Source organism: Sminthopsis crassicaudata, chromosome 3, assembly GCF_048593235.1.
Source record: "Sminthopsis crassicaudata isolate SCR6 chromosome 3, ASM4859323v1, whole genome shotgun sequence".
Classification (NCBI taxonomy): Eukaryota; Metazoa; Chordata; class Mammalia; order Dasyuromorphia; family Dasyuridae; genus Sminthopsis; species Sminthopsis crassicaudata.
In genome coordinates, this window is record NC_133619.1 from 556924141 (window position 1) to 556945067 (window position 20927).

Sequence of the window (20927 nt, forward strand, 5' to 3'; positions counted from 1 at the left end):
AAACAAGCAATTATGAGAAGATGAAAGATGAGTAAATGAGATTATTCAACAGATTTGGAAAAAACCTGTGGCAAGATCCTATCAGTTGGGTCTGCAAAAGATTTTTTTTTAATTCTTATTTTAATAGGTTATTGCCCAGCCCCCCAAAAGAGAGTAAATGTTACTATTTAGAAAAGTATTACTTATTCCTTTAATTGTTGAATGCCTCTTTGGCTAGTATTTGGAAGATAAAGTCTTTAGTTGTAAATTTGATGTGTTTTGTATCATTTTTATTTGCAAGATACCTCCTACTTTTTTCTAAACACTGTGCTATTCTGACATTTCTGAAATGAACTTTGTATAGGATATCTGAACAGAATCAACGTTAGGGAATATGAATATTTTGATAGTTTTTAAAAGTTTGTTATTTTTTCTTCAGTCTTCAAATTATTACTAACAGTTTCCAAAGACATATTCATAGCAGCTTGAAGCATGTCTTCTTCAGGCATATCGTCACCTGGATCAATTTCAAGTGCATCTGCACTTGTAGTTAACTTTTCATGTACTTGTGATATTTGTTCTGGCTGTTGTTTTTCAAAGTAGGTTTGTTTTCAGTTCTTCTGAAGTAAGAGATGTTGGTAACTTTGCTCCTGATGTCTATGGAATATCTTCTGAAATATTTCTGGAACCATCTTGCATATTAAGTAAAATTGCTCTATGCAGATGTACTTTATCTTTCATATCAATTTCCTATTAAGGTAGAGTCTTTGTAGCTTTTCTTCATCTTCATCTAGCATAGCAATTCCATCACATGAATGACTTATTTCTAAAGATTACTCAAAGTCTGTTTTCTGTACTCTTTGATTTTTCAATCGAGCTAATTCTTCTCCATTGAGTCTTGGGCTATGCATTTTTATTTTACTTGAATCATTTGCAGGAGCTGGTCAACTTCACATTTTGGTAGATCAGATTTAACAAATATGGAATAATCTTCCTGTTGTAACTGAGCCAAGAAAAGTATTAGGCAAAATATCTGATATTAATTCTGTACCCATCGAGAGTGAGTTTAGGTTAAACTATGTTTCCTAATTTTCAAACTGTAAACCAATATTCCTTACATATAAATGATCTTTCATTTTTAGGATAGAACTTCTGATACTCTGGGCTGTTGGAGATGAACTCTAAACCCCAAACTTTGAAGGCATTGCTTATAACTTGACTAGAGAAGAAACCATTGTCATCTATATTTCCTGAAGGTTGCTGTAAAAATAATCAATAGTCTTCACTAGCAACTCTTCTCCTTCTGCCATTCTCATCCTTATCTAACTGATGAGCAATAGAAGATAATTCCACAGGGCAACATATTTCCCTTGCAATAGATTATTCAGGCAGTGTTGAGCACAGAGTGAATGTCTTGTTTCTCATGGAGAGATAGATTCCATGTTTATTTGTTTGGAGTAGATGGCCCATGTCAAACCACCCCCCTCCATCTCCTCCTCTATCCCTTTCTCCAGCCCCTTGCTGGAGCTCTGTTCCCCATCTCCATCCCCACTCATGTTGTTTCTATACTGTAATAATACCACCTATTATAATAAAAGAATTGGAAAGACCTGAATTCAAATCCAGCCTCAGACAATTGCTAATTGTGTATCCTTTGGCAAGTCACTTAATATCAGTTTAAGATCCACTGGAGAAGGAAATTACAAACCATTCCAATATCTTTACCAAAAAAACCTCCATGGACAATTTGACATGGCTCAGAAGTTCATGAAGTCATATACAATACAACACCATGATATTTATATAGCATTTACTATATCCAGGAAACTATGCCAAACATTTCCAGTTCTCTGATTCTCACAACTACTTTCAGAGATAGATGTTATTATCTAAATTTTACAGATGAGGAAACTGAGGCAGGTGACAAGTGACATGGCCAGGGTCACACAGCTAGAAAGTAATTTTAAATGTTTTGATCTTCAGAGAATCTTAAAATGTAAGCTAGTAATTCTAACATTCAGAGAATTAATTCTAATTAGGATCTAGTCAGGCTCAAACTTTTCCTCCATCTTGTCTTTGTCCATCCTTTCTTCTTTTTGTCCCTCATTCCCAAACTCAATCTTCCTTACCCATCTTTTAAAGTCCAGTAAAGTTTCTACATCTCCCTGATGCCTTATTGCACTACTGCAGCCCTACATCACTTACTATCTTTACTATTCATTATTCTACATTGTATTTAATCAATGATCACTTATTTATAAAATAAATTGTATTGACCAACCTTTTGTATTTACATCATAGTCATTTTTGAATATATTGTTCTTACCTCATCTGGGATGAGCCTTCCCTGGTAACTGAGAAGAACAATTAAGCCAAAAAATCATACCCAGTGATGATCTGACAGCTTATTGGTGACAATCCACAGTGCTAGTCTCCCCATGGAAAATTCAGGAAAGTTTCATGATTTCAAAAATCAAGGTTGGTTATTCTGATTACTCAGAGTTTAGTTGCCTTTTAGTATTCTCTTCATTTACATTATTGTAGTCATATATATTATTCTCTTGGTTCAGAGCTCTTCCGAATGATTTCACATAAAAATTCCTCATATTCATCAATTGTCTGAGGCAAAAATACTCAGTTACAGTCATGAAATGATCTGGAGAAGGAAATGACAAACCACTTCTGTCTCCTTGGTGAGAGAACCCCAAATGAGGTCACAAAAGAGTAGATAAAGATTGAAAAACCCTGCAAAACCATTATTTATTCAGTGATAGGTACTTTGTTTCTAGGTTGTTTTCCCTGCTGCAAAAAGCACTGCTAGGAATGTTGCGGTATTATAAAGGGACCTCTATCATTTACCTTCATTAATGAAATTGATGGTTCAAAGGGATTTACAAGTTTTCACACATAATAACCCCAAAATTATTTTCCAGAATCATTGGACCACTCATGGTACAGAGAATATAGCATTGGATTTGAATTCAGGAAGACTTGGAACTCAAATCCTACTTCAGATAGTGATTAACTAGCTCACTGATCCTGTCCCAAGTCATTTGACTTCTCTGTGGCTCAGTTTCTTCATGTAGAGGAAAGTGTCTCTCATGTAAAGAGTGTGTTGGACTTGATGGTTTCTACCACTGTTTCTACCTTGAAATTTGATTCCATGATCAACGTGGCACCCACAGTGTATTAGTATGCATACCTTTCCTCAGCCTTTAACTACCACTGAATCATATACTTTTTTTTTTTATATCTTTTTTTACCTCACCAGAATGAATTTCTTCTGGTATGCCTTCTTCCCTTCCCAGAGAGCTATCAGGTATAATAAATAAAATTTTAAGGAAAACAAAGAGAGGGGAAAAAAAAAGCAAAATTTATCAATTCGCAAAAAAAAAAAAAAAAAAGTTTGAAAACAATGTTCCACAATTGTGGAATCTCCCACTTCTACAAATGTTAGATGGGTCTATCTTTTCATATGTCTTCTTCGGGGTCATGCTGCTTAATTGTTCTAGTTTGCCATCTCAACTAGGTTTACAAATTCCCAGAACGATTGGGATCCTATCTTAGATACTTTTGTATAGTATAGTATAAATTTTGTCATAGTGAATTTGATGCAAAAAGTCATCTTTAGCTCTATCCCCAGAAAACTTCACTATCTTTATGCATTTCTAATTATATAAATCTGAGCATTTCTTGGAGTATTTTCAATGAACAAATATCCCTTTTTTGCCTCAATTTTCAGTCCCTAAAAAAAAAAACCGAAAACAAAAACAACCGAACAACAACAAAACCTTCTTAATAAATATAGTTAAGCGAAACCACAAGTCTAAATATTAAGCTAAGTATCCAGGTTTAGTGAATAGAGAGTTGGTCTATTCGGACACAACCAGAGTTAACACTTTGACCTGCTGTGGGACTGGTTAAGTTCTTAGCCTCCGGGCATCCAAAGGAAGCCCCTGTATTATCACGCTCTCCAGACTCTCCCTCATTTCTCATATTCAATCAATTGCCAAATCTTGCGGTTTCTGCCTCCTAATCACTTCTCTCCCATTTGTGACCTTTTCTCATCCCTCAGAGACTTCTCTCACCACTTCTTAGCTGCATTCAATTGAAGCTTCTAATCTCTCCCCACTTCCATGCATGCTACTTGCACGCTACTTGCACTTGTCAGTCATTTCCCTAAGTGCTTATCTGGCCATGTGACTTCCTTAGCCAACTCAACTATGTTCCTATTGCTTCCAAGATAAAATAAAGCCAAATGCAACTTAGTTTCAACCTTCCTTTCCAAGCCCCCAGTCTCACGCTTTTCCATCGACCAATCAGCCCTTCCCTCCTCAGATACTATTTAACCTCCCTTCTTTGTCCCTTTGTACTGGGCTGTCCCAAATGCCTGCAAAACTCTAAGTCCCGCTTTTTCTTCCAGACGCTGTTCAAGTCTTCAGCAGGTGAAGATCTCTCCAAATGCTAGTGCCCGCCCATTATTTTGTATTTAATTACTACTTGTATTAACTTTATACTATATGCACACGTGTATTTATAGGTTATCACACATAGATGTACAGGTTGTTCACCTCATTAGAAATGGAAAGTCCTTTTCAGGAGAGGCGATTGTTTTTGTATCTGAATCTCAGTGCCAGGTTTTAATACTGGTTGGTAGAATTACAGATGAGGCACAGATTTGTATTGCCAGAGGGAGTTTTCTCCGGGATCCCAAGTCTGGACCAAAACAAACACACCAAGCCAAGTGCAGGAGCCGTCTGGACCACGGAAAGAGTGCTGGGCGCTCTGCAGCCTTGTGCAGGCTCTGACGCTTGTACTAGCGGTGGCACTAGGGCAAAACCCGCTTCCCGGTTCTAACATCCACAAGAAAAGGGGAGAACGATTCTCGGGTCCGGCCCACTTCCCAGGGGGCTGGCGGGTAAAGCACTTTGTAAACTTGAGAGCGACGAAGGAAGGAGAAAATATTTCCCCTCAGCCTTTGCCTTTGTAGATTGGGTTCTGAAAAGCCAGTCTCCTCCCAGAAGCCCTAGGGCGCGCGTTAAGCTTTCCCTTCTCCGCACCCCCTCCATCCCGCTTTCACTTGGGAAGTTAGGGATAACCCCGCAGGTCCATTGCGAAGAGGCGCCGAGAGAGAAATCAGAAAAACTACCCCCACACTCCTTCCCCTAACTCCAGGGGCCTGAGGAATATTTGACTCTGTGGCAAAAATATCCCTCAGTGGTAAAGAAGGGCAAGATGCTGGCCACAGAACGCCCTCCTCGCCCACTCCGTGCCCAGCGCCCCTGAGCGCTGCCAGTCCCGCTCGGCCCCAGACGGACGGGAGAGTGGGAGGGGGAAGGGTGGAGCTGGGGGGCAGGATCCCCTATTGTGACTCGTCTCCCGGCAACAGCGAAAGCGGCTGGAGCGTCCTAGCAACGCGGAGACGGTCCACCTCCAGCCCCCGCGCTCTGAGGTCCCGGAGTCTCCCCCGTCTCATCCCCGCCACGCCACCTTCTTCTCCCGCACGCACACACCCAGCCACCTCTCTTCTAGCTTGGCCAGGGCTGAGGCTGCGCTGCCACCGCGCCTTTAGGGAGCCCTCAGGCGTTTAGCTAAGGGAAACCCCAAAGGACAGGGAAAAAGAGGCAGGGTGCCGGAAGAAATATCACTTAACAAGAGAAGCAAAACCAAAATAATAGAGAGATAAAGAGTGAGAGAATGAGAGAGTGAGATAGTGAAAAAGAGAGTGAGCGAGCGAGCTAGTAAAAGCAACTACAGAGGGAAAAAGGGAACAGGGAGAAAGAAGTGGTGCCCTGGGAGTACCCAGGGGGCGTGAGAATTAATTTTAAACGCACTATCCCCCCAAAAAACAAAGCAAAAAAAGGTACAAAAATCACAAAGAAAAAAAAATTCAAGCATCAAAATCCAAACTCAAGAAGCCACCGCGGTGTTAAAGGAATTCGGAAACAAAGATGTTGGATACCATCCATCCAGCTCTCCTGGAAATAGGAAAACAGGTGTTCCCCACACTGCCCTCGCTGTCTCAGGATGGTAAGATGTCTGAAGCGGGGCCCTTCCAGGGAGGGGCTTCTTATCTGTCTTAATTCCAGGCCAGCCCCATGGGTCTTAAGTGGCTTTGGAAGCAGGGGGGGTGGCGGTGCGGTGGAAAGGGCGTTTAATGCAGAAACAAGAATCCCCCAGGTTTAAACGCGAGAGATGGTGTTCCTGGCATGGAATCTTGCTTTGGCTTGCCTTAAGTCTAAACGGGTGCTTTGGGGGGAGCTCTGGCCACCTTGGAGTCTGCCTCAGTCATTCTGGAAGGATGCACCGGCAGGACTCCCTTGGACAGGGGCTGTAGAATCAAAGTTTTAGCATGGGAGGGGGGGCCTCAAGGATCGTGTCCAACTCCAGTATTTTATAATTGAGAAATAAGGTCCGGGCCTCCAGGGCAAGGTCACAGGTACTAAGTGGTGTGGCTGATTCTTCAGGAGGATCCTTCATCCTCCTTGGACCCCCTGTGTCTGTTTGTTTTTGTTTCTATGGCCTCTATGGTCCCCCGAGGAAGTTAAGAAGTGGTGTGTGGGTAGGGAAAGATACTGACTCCCCCTGTAATTCAATAGGAGGATTATTATTGTTTGTCCTCAAAGTATACCATGACAGTAGGGAGGTGGTGTCAAGACATGTGAGTGAATTGCATTTAAGTGAGGGTGGCTCTGGGCAAGGTCACCTGCCTCTCTGGAGCCCTGAAAGTCCAGTGGCAAGCTATAGATCGGGGAGGACTGGATGTGGTGGTGGGGGGGGGGCCCTCAGCCTTTTTAAGCTAAAGCCTTTAACAGGTCTCAGTTTGATTGAGGCAATGTCCAATCAGTGATTAAGGCTAAGTAGTAAATGAAACTCAAAACCCCAATAACCTGGAAGGGGAAGACCCTCAGGATTTCCGGCCAAAATAGAAACAATTGTTATTTACATTCATTTTAAGTCAAAAGGGGCACCCAAACAAGGTTCAACTGGGACTTGAGCTAGGAAGCTTTTATTGGCCAATCAGTGAGAACCAGAATCATTTGGGTATAAGTTAAGGTTCTTTAGAAAGAAAAACAATAGGAAGGTATCCAGGAGGATACCAAGGGAGGGAATACTTGGATTTATTTGTGCTAGTGAAAATGGTGGCTACCAACCAAGAATCCTCCTGACTGAGTCTCAGATCCTGTGATTCTTTTGTCAGAGTAGCAGCTTAATGTCTTAATAAATACTTGTTATGATTGGTCGACTGATTTAACAAGTTGAGATAAAATAAAAGTAATGGGTGTGTGTTTGGAAGAAGTACCCACTTTTTAGCAATAGAAAACCATATTAAATCTTATCAAAGGCCTGATTTCTGATTGTTAATCACTTGACTTTTTCCTGCCTAATTTTGTTTATGAAATGGAGACTGTATATACACACATGCATTTAGATACATGCTATTTCACAGGGATATTGCCATCAGCAAGAAAATTCTTTGAGCAAATATTTTCAATGTTCTTAAAAGTTTTATGTTAAATTACAGCACCAGTGTTTTATTTTTTAAACGTAAATATTAGCTGGAATTTCAAAAGATCAGGGAAGAATGATACAGAATTAAAAGAAATTCTGAAAAACAGGAAAGAGTAATTAATATATTCTTCTTTTCCTCCCTTTCTTTCCTAATCTGAATAAAGTGTTTGTATGCCATAGGCATTTGGACCTTTCCTGTATGCTTGTTCAGTCATGTCTGACATTTTGTGACCCTATTTGGAATTTTCTTGGCAAGGATACTGCAGTGGTTTACCATTTCTTTCTTCAGCTCATTTTATAGCTGAAAAAAAAAAGCAGGCAAACATAGTTCAGTGACTGGCTCTCAAGATCAGACAGTTTAATAAGTGTCTGAGACCACGTTTGCACTCAGGAAGATGAATCTTCTAGACTTTAGACCAAAAGCTCTATCTATAGTTTTCAAAATTTGAACTAACAAATATTAAAGGAAGGAATTTTTTCATTCTTGTCTTTGCATCCTAGGCACTAAATATATAGTAGATACTTAATAAATGTAGTTAGAATTCAATGCTTATTAAAAAGCATATTTAGAATGAGACCTTTCCTGCAAGGCTCCTTCCACCTAGGTGTTGCATAAGTCAGACCATCTACATTACTGGATCTTGAATCTTTTTTTTTTTTTTTTTTTTAAATAATGGTCAGTGGACAATCTATTTTGTTTGACTATCTGTCTTTGTTACAAGGATTTTCTTTTTAATTTTTTAATTGGAAGGTGGGAGGGAAGGAAAATAATTCTTAATTAAAAAATTTTTAATGGTCACAAGGAAAACAGTTTTGAAGATTAGTAGAGGTTTTAGAGAAACAGATCAATAAAAAAGAAAAAAATTTAAATCTGCTTGGTCACTTAATTCCCTTCTCATTCATGCATACTTCCCCCTCTCACTATCCCATCACATTGTCCATCATTTGCCTTTGATCAGAATGCCATGATCTGGGAGGGGAAGACCCTCACAATTTCTGGCCAAAATAGAAACAATTGATATTTACGTTATTATTTATATTTATTACATATAATAAATTACATTTATTATTTATTTTTATTAGGTGTTTATTGGGTTTGTTGCTTGAGTTTTTATTTAGTTTTTTCTCTGTGTATGTGTTATTTCCCCCAGTGAATAAAAGTTCTAAATTTAAAAATAAAAGTTTCCTGAGACTAAGAAAGGGAGGCATTTTTGTTTCTTTCGGCTTTAAATTTTAATCTCATTGCTAAGAACATAGTGTGTGTTCCATGCTTCTTCTTTTTTTCTTAAAACAAATTTTTATTTGAAATCATCATAACTGTTTTTTCCCTCCCAGAAAGTCATCCCATATAACAAATCGGTTTTTTAAAAAAGAGGAAAAAATATCAGCATAATTTTAAGTTTTGGGAATACACATACAAGCTAGCCTCTGATTGTTCTCAAGGGTCTTCCATTTTAATGCAGAACACAACAATATAAAGCAGAGATAGAGAGGGCAGTGGGATATACCAACATGTTTTGCAAAAGGTAGGTGGGGAGGTATTGTGGAGGCTTGTTTTGGAGCAAGATAAGGGGAAGTTCATTTATAAGAGTCCAGGTTCTCAGGCACAGAGGCTGGGGTTCCAATGGGATAGGGTTGAGGAGAAAGACATTCAAGAGGCCTGATTATCTTGACCTTCTTGAGTTCGTTTTCTATATAGTACTCTCTGATACTGAGATGTATTCAAAATGGAAGAACTGAATATAAAAGACAGGATGGAGAATTGTTCTTCTGAGGGCAGTAATCCTCAGTGATTCATGGGAATTTATTTTTGCCATAATTACTGTTGTACTCTGAAAAATGTCTCAATTTTAATAACAGGGTTTTAAACCAAGGCAGATAGCAGTGATGCTTTACTTGTCACCAAGAGGGTCTGTGGCTCACTTTGATATTAATATCAAAGACCCCGAACAAAAGAACAGTTCTCCTTACATAGGATTTTGGGCAATGCAGGAGAGTAAGTAGATGACATCATGAAATTAAGGGGAACATGATTGGTCACAGAGCTGAATCACAGGGAACAGCATGATTAGTAGGAAGTTTAGTAATGGGGGATAGTAATGACAGCCTTCTTTTCCCCTCTCGTCTCCCCCTCTCACTTTCTTCTCTTATGAGACTAAGAAGTGTTCATTCTCTGAAAGTAGGTGAGATATAGAACATGTTAGAAATGTGAAGAGGTTTTTGTTTTAGTTTTAAACAAGGTTGGTCGTTACCCTCCCTTTTCTTTTCCATAATGTGAGCAATTATTTTCTTTTAAAATATACCTAATTAAATACTAAATAGGTTTTAAATATCATAATAGCCTCTAAAATTTAATAACTCTCAGTATCCAAATTAAAGTAGTTAAAACTCTAGTTATATAAAATTAGCATTCCCATAACAGCATTTATTATAGATTGGTTTCTCAGAATTCACAATACAAGAAAATTTGAAAACAAAAATAATAATCACATCTTTGAATTTAAAACAAAATAACATTAATCAGATAATATTAATTTAATCAAATACATTTAAAAATTACCTTTATACAAGAAACCATTCATACTCATACAAGAGGCTTTAAAAATCACATTGGAAAGGTATTGATACAACCCATTTCACAAAAGGGATTAAGGAATTAGTAGGGAAAAAGTAACATAGCAGACCAAATGAATCACGAAACAGAAATAAGGCATTACTGATTTAAATTCCATTATTAGGTTAGCTCAAAATATCTAGAACTAAATTGTTTAAGCCATTGTTGTTTTAAAAAAAAAACTATAAAACTTTATTCCATAAGATCTTGGGAGTGTGCATTTCTAATTTTAGATTTCTGCCATGTCAAAATCACAGTTAAAACATTATCATTATCTATTGCATTTCCAAATGACCAGTTTCAAACCAATTATATCATTTGTTTTACAATTGAATCCATAAAAATAACCCTAAAGAATTCAAATCGGAAAATAATTTACCATTTGAACATTTGTTCTTTTTAAAGTGAATTACAAATTTAAGTTAAGCATTTTCTATATTCATGTTACAGATTGATAAACTGAGATAACTTATTTAATAGCATACAATTAAAATTTTATATCCATACATTTCCCCAAATTGTCTTAATGCCAAATAGTACAATAAATTCTAATTTATCATAAGCATCTAATTAGGAGAAACAGATTTCATTTAAAATGAGACCAGAATAAATTCAATTACCTCTGGATCTTATTTTCTAAGTGGTATAATACAAAGACTCAACTTTTCATTTCAGTTATTTAGCATTCATTCAGTTATTTGGACTATTTGTTCCAAGCATTAAATATTATGGGGTTCATGATTTCCAGCTAATCAATGCCAAAGAATTTAAAAGTGGCAGTCTGACTTTAATTTTAATCTACTACAATCATTCCTCTTAAGAGCACATTTTAATGTAGTTCAAATGTAGGATGTAACTACAATCTCAGAAAGAGCCCATTGTTTATCAATTCACTCATAACTCTCCCTACATATTTTCAGGTAAGGCTGTACTTGTTTTTTTTATTACTCTACTTCCCAATTAAAAGAAGAAAAACTGCACCCACTTAAATCCAAAACCTCAAACCTTTCTGTCAACATATATAAACTTCTTTTTATTGTTGTAATGACATCAGTTGTCATTGGTTCTCTTCAAAAACAAAGGATGGACAATAAGAATTCATTCTCTTCAATGGTCTGAAAACTTCGACATTCATCCCTTAAGATTTATTTTGTTCACTCCCTAAATTCTCCTTACTCCAATAGAATTTCACTCCATTATTCTTTAATCTTCACTTCATTGAGTTTCTTTTCAAAAATTTAATAAATGTTATTAAACAAAATTAAGGACATTAAAATTTTATTCTCAAGGTGCAATTTTGATTAAAAGATTGAATATTAATAGTATTAATATAACTAATATAAATAATTATTCATATTAAGCTGTTGAATCATTGTTGATTTATTTATTCCTTAACATGGAAGCACCAAAAATCCTTTAAAATGCTTTTTTAACAGCTTACAAAACTTGATCTACTCAAATAACAATTAAGTTCTAGTACATAATTAAAAAAAATAACAAAAGTCATTTATCCAATAAATTTCATTTACATTTCAAAGTGTTTTCTTAAATAAGCTTCTGTTTAATATTTAAAACATGAAATGCAATTTTAAAAAACTTACAAGCTTCTCTCTAATCAGAAAAATAATTTTTCTTTCTTGACTGTAAAACAGCAAATCTGTCTTTTGGGGGGGTACTTTTACTTCAGAAAAAAATCTAAAGAACATTAATCTCAAAACTTTCTATCCTATTTGTTTCAGTTTTTATAAAAACATTTAAACCAAAATCTGGACATTTATAGTAGAGAACTTATATTTCAGTCACAAATTTGATTCCTGATTTCTGATGTCATAAATTTCTACAACTTGAGGGGAACGTATTTCTCTGCCTCTTATCTTGCTTTGCACACACTCAAGGCTGCTCAAAGTACAGGAATGCAAAGTTTAAGACTTGTTCTGAAGTCTTAACTTTAAAAAAAGGGAAAAAGAAAAAAGAAAATAAAAGATCACAAGACACAGAGGGATTTTTTTTCTGAAGCTCTGTTGTCCAATTTTCTAAAATCAATCTTAATAAAATGACATAGACAAATCATATATAGTTTTAAACATTTAGACACAGGCCAACAAACACAGGTATGAGAGATCATGGCCTCAATATTTCTTTCCCTGGGAGACTGTAATTACTATTTTATAAATAGTTACTTCACCTGATAATTTATCTCCTGGACTCAAAGCAATATTTTACTGGTACAATTTGACTAAATGTCACTGTGATGGTTTATACCTACTGCTTTACTTCTTTTGATATCAAACACAAAAATTTAGAATCAATTTGGTTTGCCCCTCCATGGGACTCTGACTCAGGAATAAAGCCAATAAATCCTTTCCCCACTTTTGTTTCTCACAATACATACAGTAACAATAAAAAAATAGTCCCTGAGTAGGAATTTCAATTCCTCAATTCTTAAAGAATGCCACTTAATGGTGGGAAAACATTGTCTATCTCGTGCACACTGAAATATTTTCTTTCTCCTCACCTCTGTACTCTATTTCAAAAAGTCGTCTTCAGTGGAGATGCATTCCATGAAAGGGACCACAAAGGATGGCTTGGGCTTTTATGACTTTATTTATAGCCAATTAAGTTAAAATTCTTTTTTTTATTAATTTTATATATTCATAGGTAATTTTTTTTACAACGTTATCCCTTGTACTCCCTTCTGTTTCGAATTTTCCCCTCCTTCCCTTTACCCCCTCCCCTAGATAACAGGCATTCCCATACATATTAAATATGTTTTAGTATATCCTAGATACAATATATATATGTCAGAACCGAATGTGTTGTTGCAAAGGAAGAATTGGATTCGGAAGGTAAAAATAACCTGGGAAGAAAAACAAAAAAATACAAACAGTTTACACTCATTTCCCAGTGTTCCTTTTCTGGATGTAGCTGATTCTGTCCATCATTGATCAATTGGAATTGGATTAGCTCTTCTCTATGTTGAAGATATCCACTTCCATCAGAATGCAACCTCATATAGTATTGTTGTTTAAGTTAAGTTCAAATTCTAAAGCTGCAGCCAACACAAATAGAAACATTCAGAACATACATAAATGTTTTTGCCTGGAAAAGATCTGAAACTGTTATGAATAGGGAGAGAGGCAATCTACCTACTAAGTCTTTTAGTAAAAACTCTCCTGTTGTAGAAAATTTGTTCTACTTGGATCCAGTAAAGTAGGAGAAGGTTCTGATAAGGATCTGATTGGGAAAGCTCTGATCTTCCTATCCTTTTGCCACTATCATCTGCATTGAGATTTTAACAAAAAGGGTAAACTGAGGCAGAGTTCAAGCAAGATAAAAATTATCAGGGGCATGGTACCTGACAATAAAAATGGGTTCAGTGAGTTGCTGCCTTCATTAATGGCAAAAATTCCGAGCAAGAGGACAATTCTCTTAGTATTTTGGGGAATACAGAATAAAGAATAGAATTGGGTAAATGACATTATAGAATAAAAAAAAATGATTGATTAAAGGCTGAAGAGTGGAGAACAACATGATTGATTGGAAATTTGGTAATGGGGGCTAGCCATGACTTTGCCTATTAAGAAGTGCTCATTCAGTGTAGTTAAGAGAGTGTTTCAGACTCTTTCAGACAATACTCTCAGATATCCTTGAAAAAAGGGAGATGCTTGGAATAAAGATATTAGACCCAAACTTCCTTCCTTTTTTTTTTTTTTTTTTTTTTTTTACACATTTTCCAAGGTCAGTTAAATTCCTTAAGGCAAGAGAATTGGCTTTCTAAACTTAACACATTACAGGCTTCACAAACTCTGAACTAAGTTCAGAAACAAAGAACTTAAGTAGTTACAGGACAAAATCAATTACTTGTAAAAAGAATCAATAAGAAAATAATACAGGATCAATTTTAATCTCAGTGTAGAGCAGAATATTATGTTTCTTCTTAAATTTAAGGACAGTTAAAATTAGTTTTGTTTAGAGAATTTAGTGATAAAGCAGTGAATTCTAGGGATCTTAGAACCCATGCTGGGAACCATTTCTTTATATTAGAATGTTCTTTGATTATATAGAACCATTTTGTATATAATGGCTTTAAAAAGGAATCTCCTTGTAGTTGATGTATTGTTCTCCAAGGGGTACTTTCCTTTTTTAGTGGAAAAAAACAATTTGTAGCCTAGATTTATTATTTTATTCAAAACTTTGTTAATTGGGGCAGCTAGGTGGTGCAGTGGATAGAGCACCAGCCCTGAATTCAGGAGGACCCGAGTTCAAATCTGGTCTCAGACACTTAACACTTCCTAGCTGTGTGACCCCGGGCAAGTCACTTAACCCCAGCCTCCCCCCTCCCAAAAATTTTGTTAATTAAAAGTTTCATAGAGATTTTGGATTATTTTAATAGATTCAGTCCCACCCTGAGCAATTCCTTGCTAATTAGAGTCTGTCAAGTCCTTTCTCTTTGTTTTAGCTTAAAGAATGTATTATTTCTCCTGGTTCTTATTAACATTACCTTTTCAAAAAAAGTTTTTGAGAAAATACAACACCCACTTATGTTAAGAACACTAAAAAACATAGGAATAAATGGACCTCTTCTTATATGGCAAAAGTTACCTCTCCAAAACCAAGAAGCAGCAGGATATGTATTAGAAATAAATTAGAGGTTATCATAGTAAGATCAGGGAAAAGCAAGAAGATCCATCATCAACTTTTATTATTCAACATAACACTAAAAATAGCAGTTCTAGCAAGAAAAAGAACTTAAGGGAATAATCATAAACAAAGAGGAATATGAAATTATCATTTTTTCCCATGATATATTTATAAAGAAAACTGGAAAGAGTTAACTAAAATATTACTTCAATTAAGTTAAGGAGGAAAGCAAAATAGTAGGATATAAAATAAACCAACACGAATCAACAACCTTTATGTAAGTTACCTGTAAAACTCTAAGGAGTAGGATTCTGGGAAGATGATGGAGTAGGTCAAGAAATTTCAAGCTCTCCAGATTTCCCCCACAAACAGAAAAATTTGTACCTCTAGGCAAACATAGACTGGTGAAAAATCAAGAAGACTTGGGGCAGAACAGGGGTTCTTCAGGGATAACCCAAGAAAACCCAAAGTACCACCCCAGGCCAGGATTAACCAGTGTGAAGTGCAAACATCTCAGGCAAAAACTCAGAGTGGGAGCTCTGGGGCTAGTTGGGTTTGGCTGGGAAACTAAGGGAACTTCTGTTGATTAGGCATGCCAGGCCCAACTGTGCTGCAGAGATAGGTCCTGGGGGGGGGGGAAGGAGGCATACCTGGTGAGTTTAGAGGCAGTGGGGCAGGGATGCTGCTCGCTGTGGGCACTTGCCAGGAGGGGGGGAGCTCTTGATTTGGGGCTCCAGGTCAGACAGAGCTGAAGTGAAACTAGAGGCACCATCAAACTAAACCCAATTCTGGTGGTGCTTACACAAATAGTTTTTATTTAAAAAAATGAATGGGCAAAGAACTCACCCAATCATAGCAACTTACTATGGAAATAGGAAAGAATGGGGTTCATCTTCTTAGGACAATGAAGTAAAAAAAAAAAAAACAACAAACCTCTTCTACTCCAAAGAATAACATTAAATATTGCTCACTGCCCAGAAAGAATTTGTAGAACTCAAAAAAGAGACTTTAAAAATCAAGTGAAAAGAATGAGATACCACTTTAAAAAATCCAAGAAAAATAAGATTTTGGAAAAAAAGTTAATTAGAAGAGATAACAAAATTTAAAGAAGAAAACAATTAACTAAACTGTTTAAAGTTTAAAGAAGAAAACAATTAACTAAAAAATTAACTAAACTGCTACATTTGCTTTTTTTTTTTTCTGTATGCTGTATGTCTAACCTATTCCACAAAGTGACTACTGGTTATTTCTATGTAGTGTAGTTTGACATTGATACCGTTGAGCCTCCTTCTTACCTTCTTCTTATTCTTTTTTTTTTTTTTTTTTCCTCTTGAGAATCTTGACCTTTTTATTCCTCTAAGTGAAGTTTACTATTTTTTCTAGTTTTCTAAAGCCATTCCTTGGCAGTTTGATATATGTCCCTAAATAAGTAAAAAAAAAATTAGTTAGTTCTTATTGTATTATTTCAATTGCTTTCTTAATATAAAACCAATCTTGTATTCTTGAATATATATCCTGACTATAATGTATAATTTTTTAAGGGTTGCATAATGGCATGTGAGCTCCCATTTAGGGTTTTCTCTGCAAAAATATTGGAATGGTTTGGCATTTCCTTTGCTATTTTTTTTAAAGATAAGGAACTTGAGGCAAACAGGGTTAAATGACTTGTCCAGGATCACACCTTTCATAAGTATCTGAGGCCATATTTGTACTCAAAGTTCTCCTGACTCCAGGGCTGATGCTCTATCCACTGTGCCATCTAGCTTTAGGTGGTAGTGTAATTTTAAATATATTTGTATGTCTCATTCATTTGTAATTACTATCTCTCTAATTATTTAGACCTACCTTTATATTTATTTGAAGACTGCTTTAAAGTTGTTTTCATATACCGAAAGAAACACACACTTATATAGTACCTGCTATGTGCCACACTCTGTGCAAAGAGCTCTTTACAAAAATTATGTTATTTGATCTTTAGCAATAGCCCTGGGAGATAGTTGCTGCTATTATCCACATTTTACAGTTGAGAAAAAGTGAGACAAAATAGAGGTTAAGTGACTTGCTGAGAATCATACAGATAGTAAATGTCTGAGGCTGAATATGAACCCAGGTTGTCCTAGTCTAGTCCTGTCCCTCATCATACTGTGCAGCCAACCTCCTTCCTGTATGTGAATCTTGGTAGCTAGGATCCTAAATGTTATATATATGCTCCATCTATTTAGCATGGAATTTCTCTACTTTCTTCTTGCTGGATTTTCTTAGTTGATGAATTGTATAGTTTTATTTAGTATCTCATTAGTTTCACTTAGTTTATTGTTTTTTTTTTTAGCTGACATCTGTATTTTCTGTCTTGCAAAAAGTAATAATTTTGTTTCTTCTTTTACTATGTGTATTCCTTTGATTTCTTTTTCTTGTCTTTTAGAGACTGTATTTCTAGTGGTACATTAAATAATGGTCTTATAATAAATAACTTTTGCTTTCCCCTGATCTGAGCATAAAGGTCTCTAGTTTATTATATATCCTACTGATTCTTGGTGTAAGATAGATACTACTTAATATTAAAATTAATATTAAGTACACTTATTCCTTGTTTTTTAATGTTCTTAGCAGAAATGGATATTATATCTTGTCAAATTCTTTTTCTCTATCTGTTGCTGTAATCACATGACATTGATAGTTTTTTTTATTAATATGGTCAATTATATATAACTCTTTATAGAATTGTAATTTTGATATAAATCCTAACTTATCATAATGTATAATTTTTAAGGGTTGCAAATTTGCATGTATATTTTAAAAGAATATTTATGTACAGCTTTCTTTCTAATTTGAGGTGCTTTGGTATCAAGACAGTATATATATTATAAAAGGCCTTTGGGGAGGGATCCCTTCTTTTCTAATATTCACAGTTTTCATTATACTGGGATTATTCTCTGAATGTTTAATGCAATTCACTTGTAAATCAATCTGCTGATTGATTCAGCAGATAATATTGATAGTATCAGCAAACTGCTGATATTTTCTTTTTTGTATGTTTATTTAGTGCTCAATCATTCCCCTTACTCCCCATTGAATTACTTAAATATTCTTTTTTCTTAATCTGAGTATTTTATAATTTTGTAGTTATTTATCAATTTCATTTAAATTGTCAGTTTAGGGGACATATTACTGGGCAGAGAAGTTTCTAATAATTTTCTTCATTGCTTCATTTGTTATGGTTTCTTCTTCAAATCTTAGATTTATGCTGATTATTCCCAGATTTATATATCCAACTTTAGTATCTCTCTTGAGCTTTAGATATGATGTTACCAATTAACTTTTGGATATCTTGAATTGGATTGCCACAGGTATCTCAAATTTACCATGTCCAAAAGAGGATTGATTCATAATTTTTTACCTTTAAACTGTCCCCTATTTTCAATTTTTCTATTACTGTTGAGGGTCCCACTATCATTTTAATCATCCAGACCCACAACTTCAGCACCATCCTCAATTCCTCCCTCTCATATAAAAGATGTCATGTCTTACTGTTTCTATCTTCCCATCTCTCTCAACTCCAATCTATTCTTGACTTAGCTATCAAAGTAATTTTCCTAAGGTCTGCAGATATGATCAGATCACATTGCTACTCTAAATTCCTACTTCTAGGGTCAAATATAAAACATGTTCATAATCAGTCTCTTCCTACTGTTTCAGTCTTCCTAGTCTCACTACTCTATGAATCCCTTTGTTTTGCTACCCTGATCTTCTTGCCACTTTTCACAAATTCCATTTCCAACTTCTTGACTTTGTACAGGCTGTTGCCCAAGCCTGGAAAATGCTCTCTCCCTTCTCACTTTCCTATCATGTTTAGCTTCCTTTTAAGATTCAGTTCAGATCTTACTTTCTGTAGGAGACCGTTTCCCCTTCCATTTTGGCTATTGCTTTCTTTCTAAAACTACCTTCTATAGTTACTATATAAATCTTGTATGTGTATAGTAGCTTTTTCTTCCATCAGAGTGTGAAGTCTTTCAGTGAAGGGACTGTTTTTTTTCCTTTTGGTACCTTTGTGCACTTAGGACAGTGTCTGACGTATAGTACATAATTATATAGTGCATAATTAAGACTGAATGACTTTTAAATTTTTTTATAGCAATTTTGTTTTCTTTCTATTTTTAAAAAGTCAAACTAGCTAATTGTTATGTTGATTTTTAAAACTAGCTCTTTTCATTTTATTTATCATTTCAATTTTCTTAATCTCTTCTTTATTATTCATAAGTTTTATTTTGGCACTTAGTTTGGGTTTTTCATTTGTTGACTTTCTAGGTTTTTAGTTTCACACTCAATTTACAGATTTTCCTGTTTATTTTTTGTTTTTGTTGAAAGAAAAGTATTCTTCTCAGTATTGATTTGGCTGTTCCCATAAACTTTGGTGTGTTGGGCACTTTCATTTTATTTAATGAAATTTTCTATTGTTTTCATGACTTATTATTTGAACCATTAATTTTTTTTCAGAATTAAGATATTATGTATTCAATTAAGTTTTAACCATTTCTTCAGAAACTTTTTGAATATAATTTCAACTATTTTTTGCTTATAGATATTTTTATGTAGTTTTCATACTCTAGTATAGGTTAAATTCTTTAAAATAAAAATTCCAATATATATTTGTTTGTGGCAAATATACTCCTATCATTCCTACTTGATATTGTTTTATTTTTTCCAATTACATGTAAAGATAATTTTCAATATTCATTTCTGTAAGATTTTGAGTTTCTATGCCCAAAGGGCTATCAAATTGTGCATACCCTTTGATCCACCGGTGTGTCTTCTGGGCCTGTATCCTAAAGAGATCATAAAAAATGGAAAAAGACCTACATGTGCAAAAAAGTTTATAGCAGCCCTTTTTATAGTGGCTAGAAACTGGAAATTGAGTGGATGCCCATCAGCTGGGGAATGACTTAATAAGTTATTGTATATGAATGGAATGGAATATTATTATTCTATAAAAAACGATCAGCAGGATGATTTCAGAGAGGCCTGGAGAGACTTACATGAGCTGATGTTAAGTGAAGTGAGCAGAGCAAAGAGAACATGTACATGGCAACAAGAAGATTATGTGATGATCAATTCTGAAAGATGTGGTTCTTTTTAACATTGAGATGATTCAGACCAATTCTGATGGATTTGTGATGGAGAGAAAGAGGACTGGATCATAATATAGTATTTTTGCCTTTTTTCGTTGTTGTTTGCTTGCTTTTTGTTTATCATTTTTCTTTTCCTTTTTTGATATGATTTTTCCAGTGCAGCAAGATGATTGTGGAAACGTGTATAGAATATTGCAAGTTTAACATATATTGGATTGCTTGCTGTCTAGGGAAGGGGTTGGAGGGAAAGGAGAAAAAAATTTGGAACACAAGATTTTGCAAGAGGGAATGATGAAAACTTTCATTGCTTATATTTTGAAAATAAAAAGCTATTTATTAAAAAAAAAGATTTTTAGTTTCAATTTTTTCCTTCCCTCCTTTTCCTCTTCTCACCCCAAAACAAGCAATCTAATAGTAGTTATACATGTACAATCATTTTATTTTATTTATTTATTAAGCTTTTTATTTACAAGATATATGCATGGGTAATTTTTCAGCATTGACAATTGCAAAACCTTTTGTTCCAACTTTTCCCCTCCTTCCCCCACCCCTTCCCCTACATGGCAGGCTGACCAATACATGTTAAATATGTTAAAGTATAAGTTAAATACAATATATGTATACATGTCCATACAGTTATTTTTGCTGATGTAGAGTCATTTAAAACATATTTCCATATTAGTCATGTTGTGAAAGAAAAATCTGAACAAAAGGGAAAAATTATGAGAAAAAATAATTTAAAAAGTGAAAACAGTATGCTGTGATTCTGCTCACTTCATTCAGCATCAATTCATGTAAATCTTTCTGGGTTTTTTCTGAAATACATCTGCCCATTATTTCTTATAAAACAATAATATTGCATTACATTCACCTATGACAATTTTTTCAGCCATTTCCCCAATTGATAGTCATACTCTCAATTTCTAATTCCTTGCCATATAGAGTTAATTTTTGTAAACTTGCTGTGTACAATTGCAAAAATAGAGTATTTTCTATTTCCATTGAGTAATTGTCAGATATATCTTATCTAACTTTAAGCTTTCATTCAGATTCTT

General features: G+C 35.1%; 1 protein-coding gene and 1 pseudogene across 1 annotated transcript in view; one reads left to right on the top strand and one right to left on the bottom strand.

The window, feature by feature from the left end:
* Nucleotides 1-252: 252 nt before the first annotated feature.
* Nucleotides 253-4291, bottom strand: LOC141562349 (ataxin-3-like; annotated as a pseudogene).
* A 1075-nt stretch (nucleotides 4292-5366) lies between these two features.
* The window catches only part of CCDC81 (coiled-coil domain containing 81), a 61033-nt gene continuing 45472 nt past the window's right edge, over nucleotides 5367-20927 (top strand). Inside the window, exon 1 of the mRNA XM_074304675.1 lies at nucleotides 5367-6009. Within this exon, the coding sequence (XP_074160776.1) occupies nucleotides 5931-6009 (79 nt within the window). The 5' untranslated portion in view covers nucleotides 5367-5930. The remainder of the gene's footprint in view (nucleotides 6010-20927) is intronic.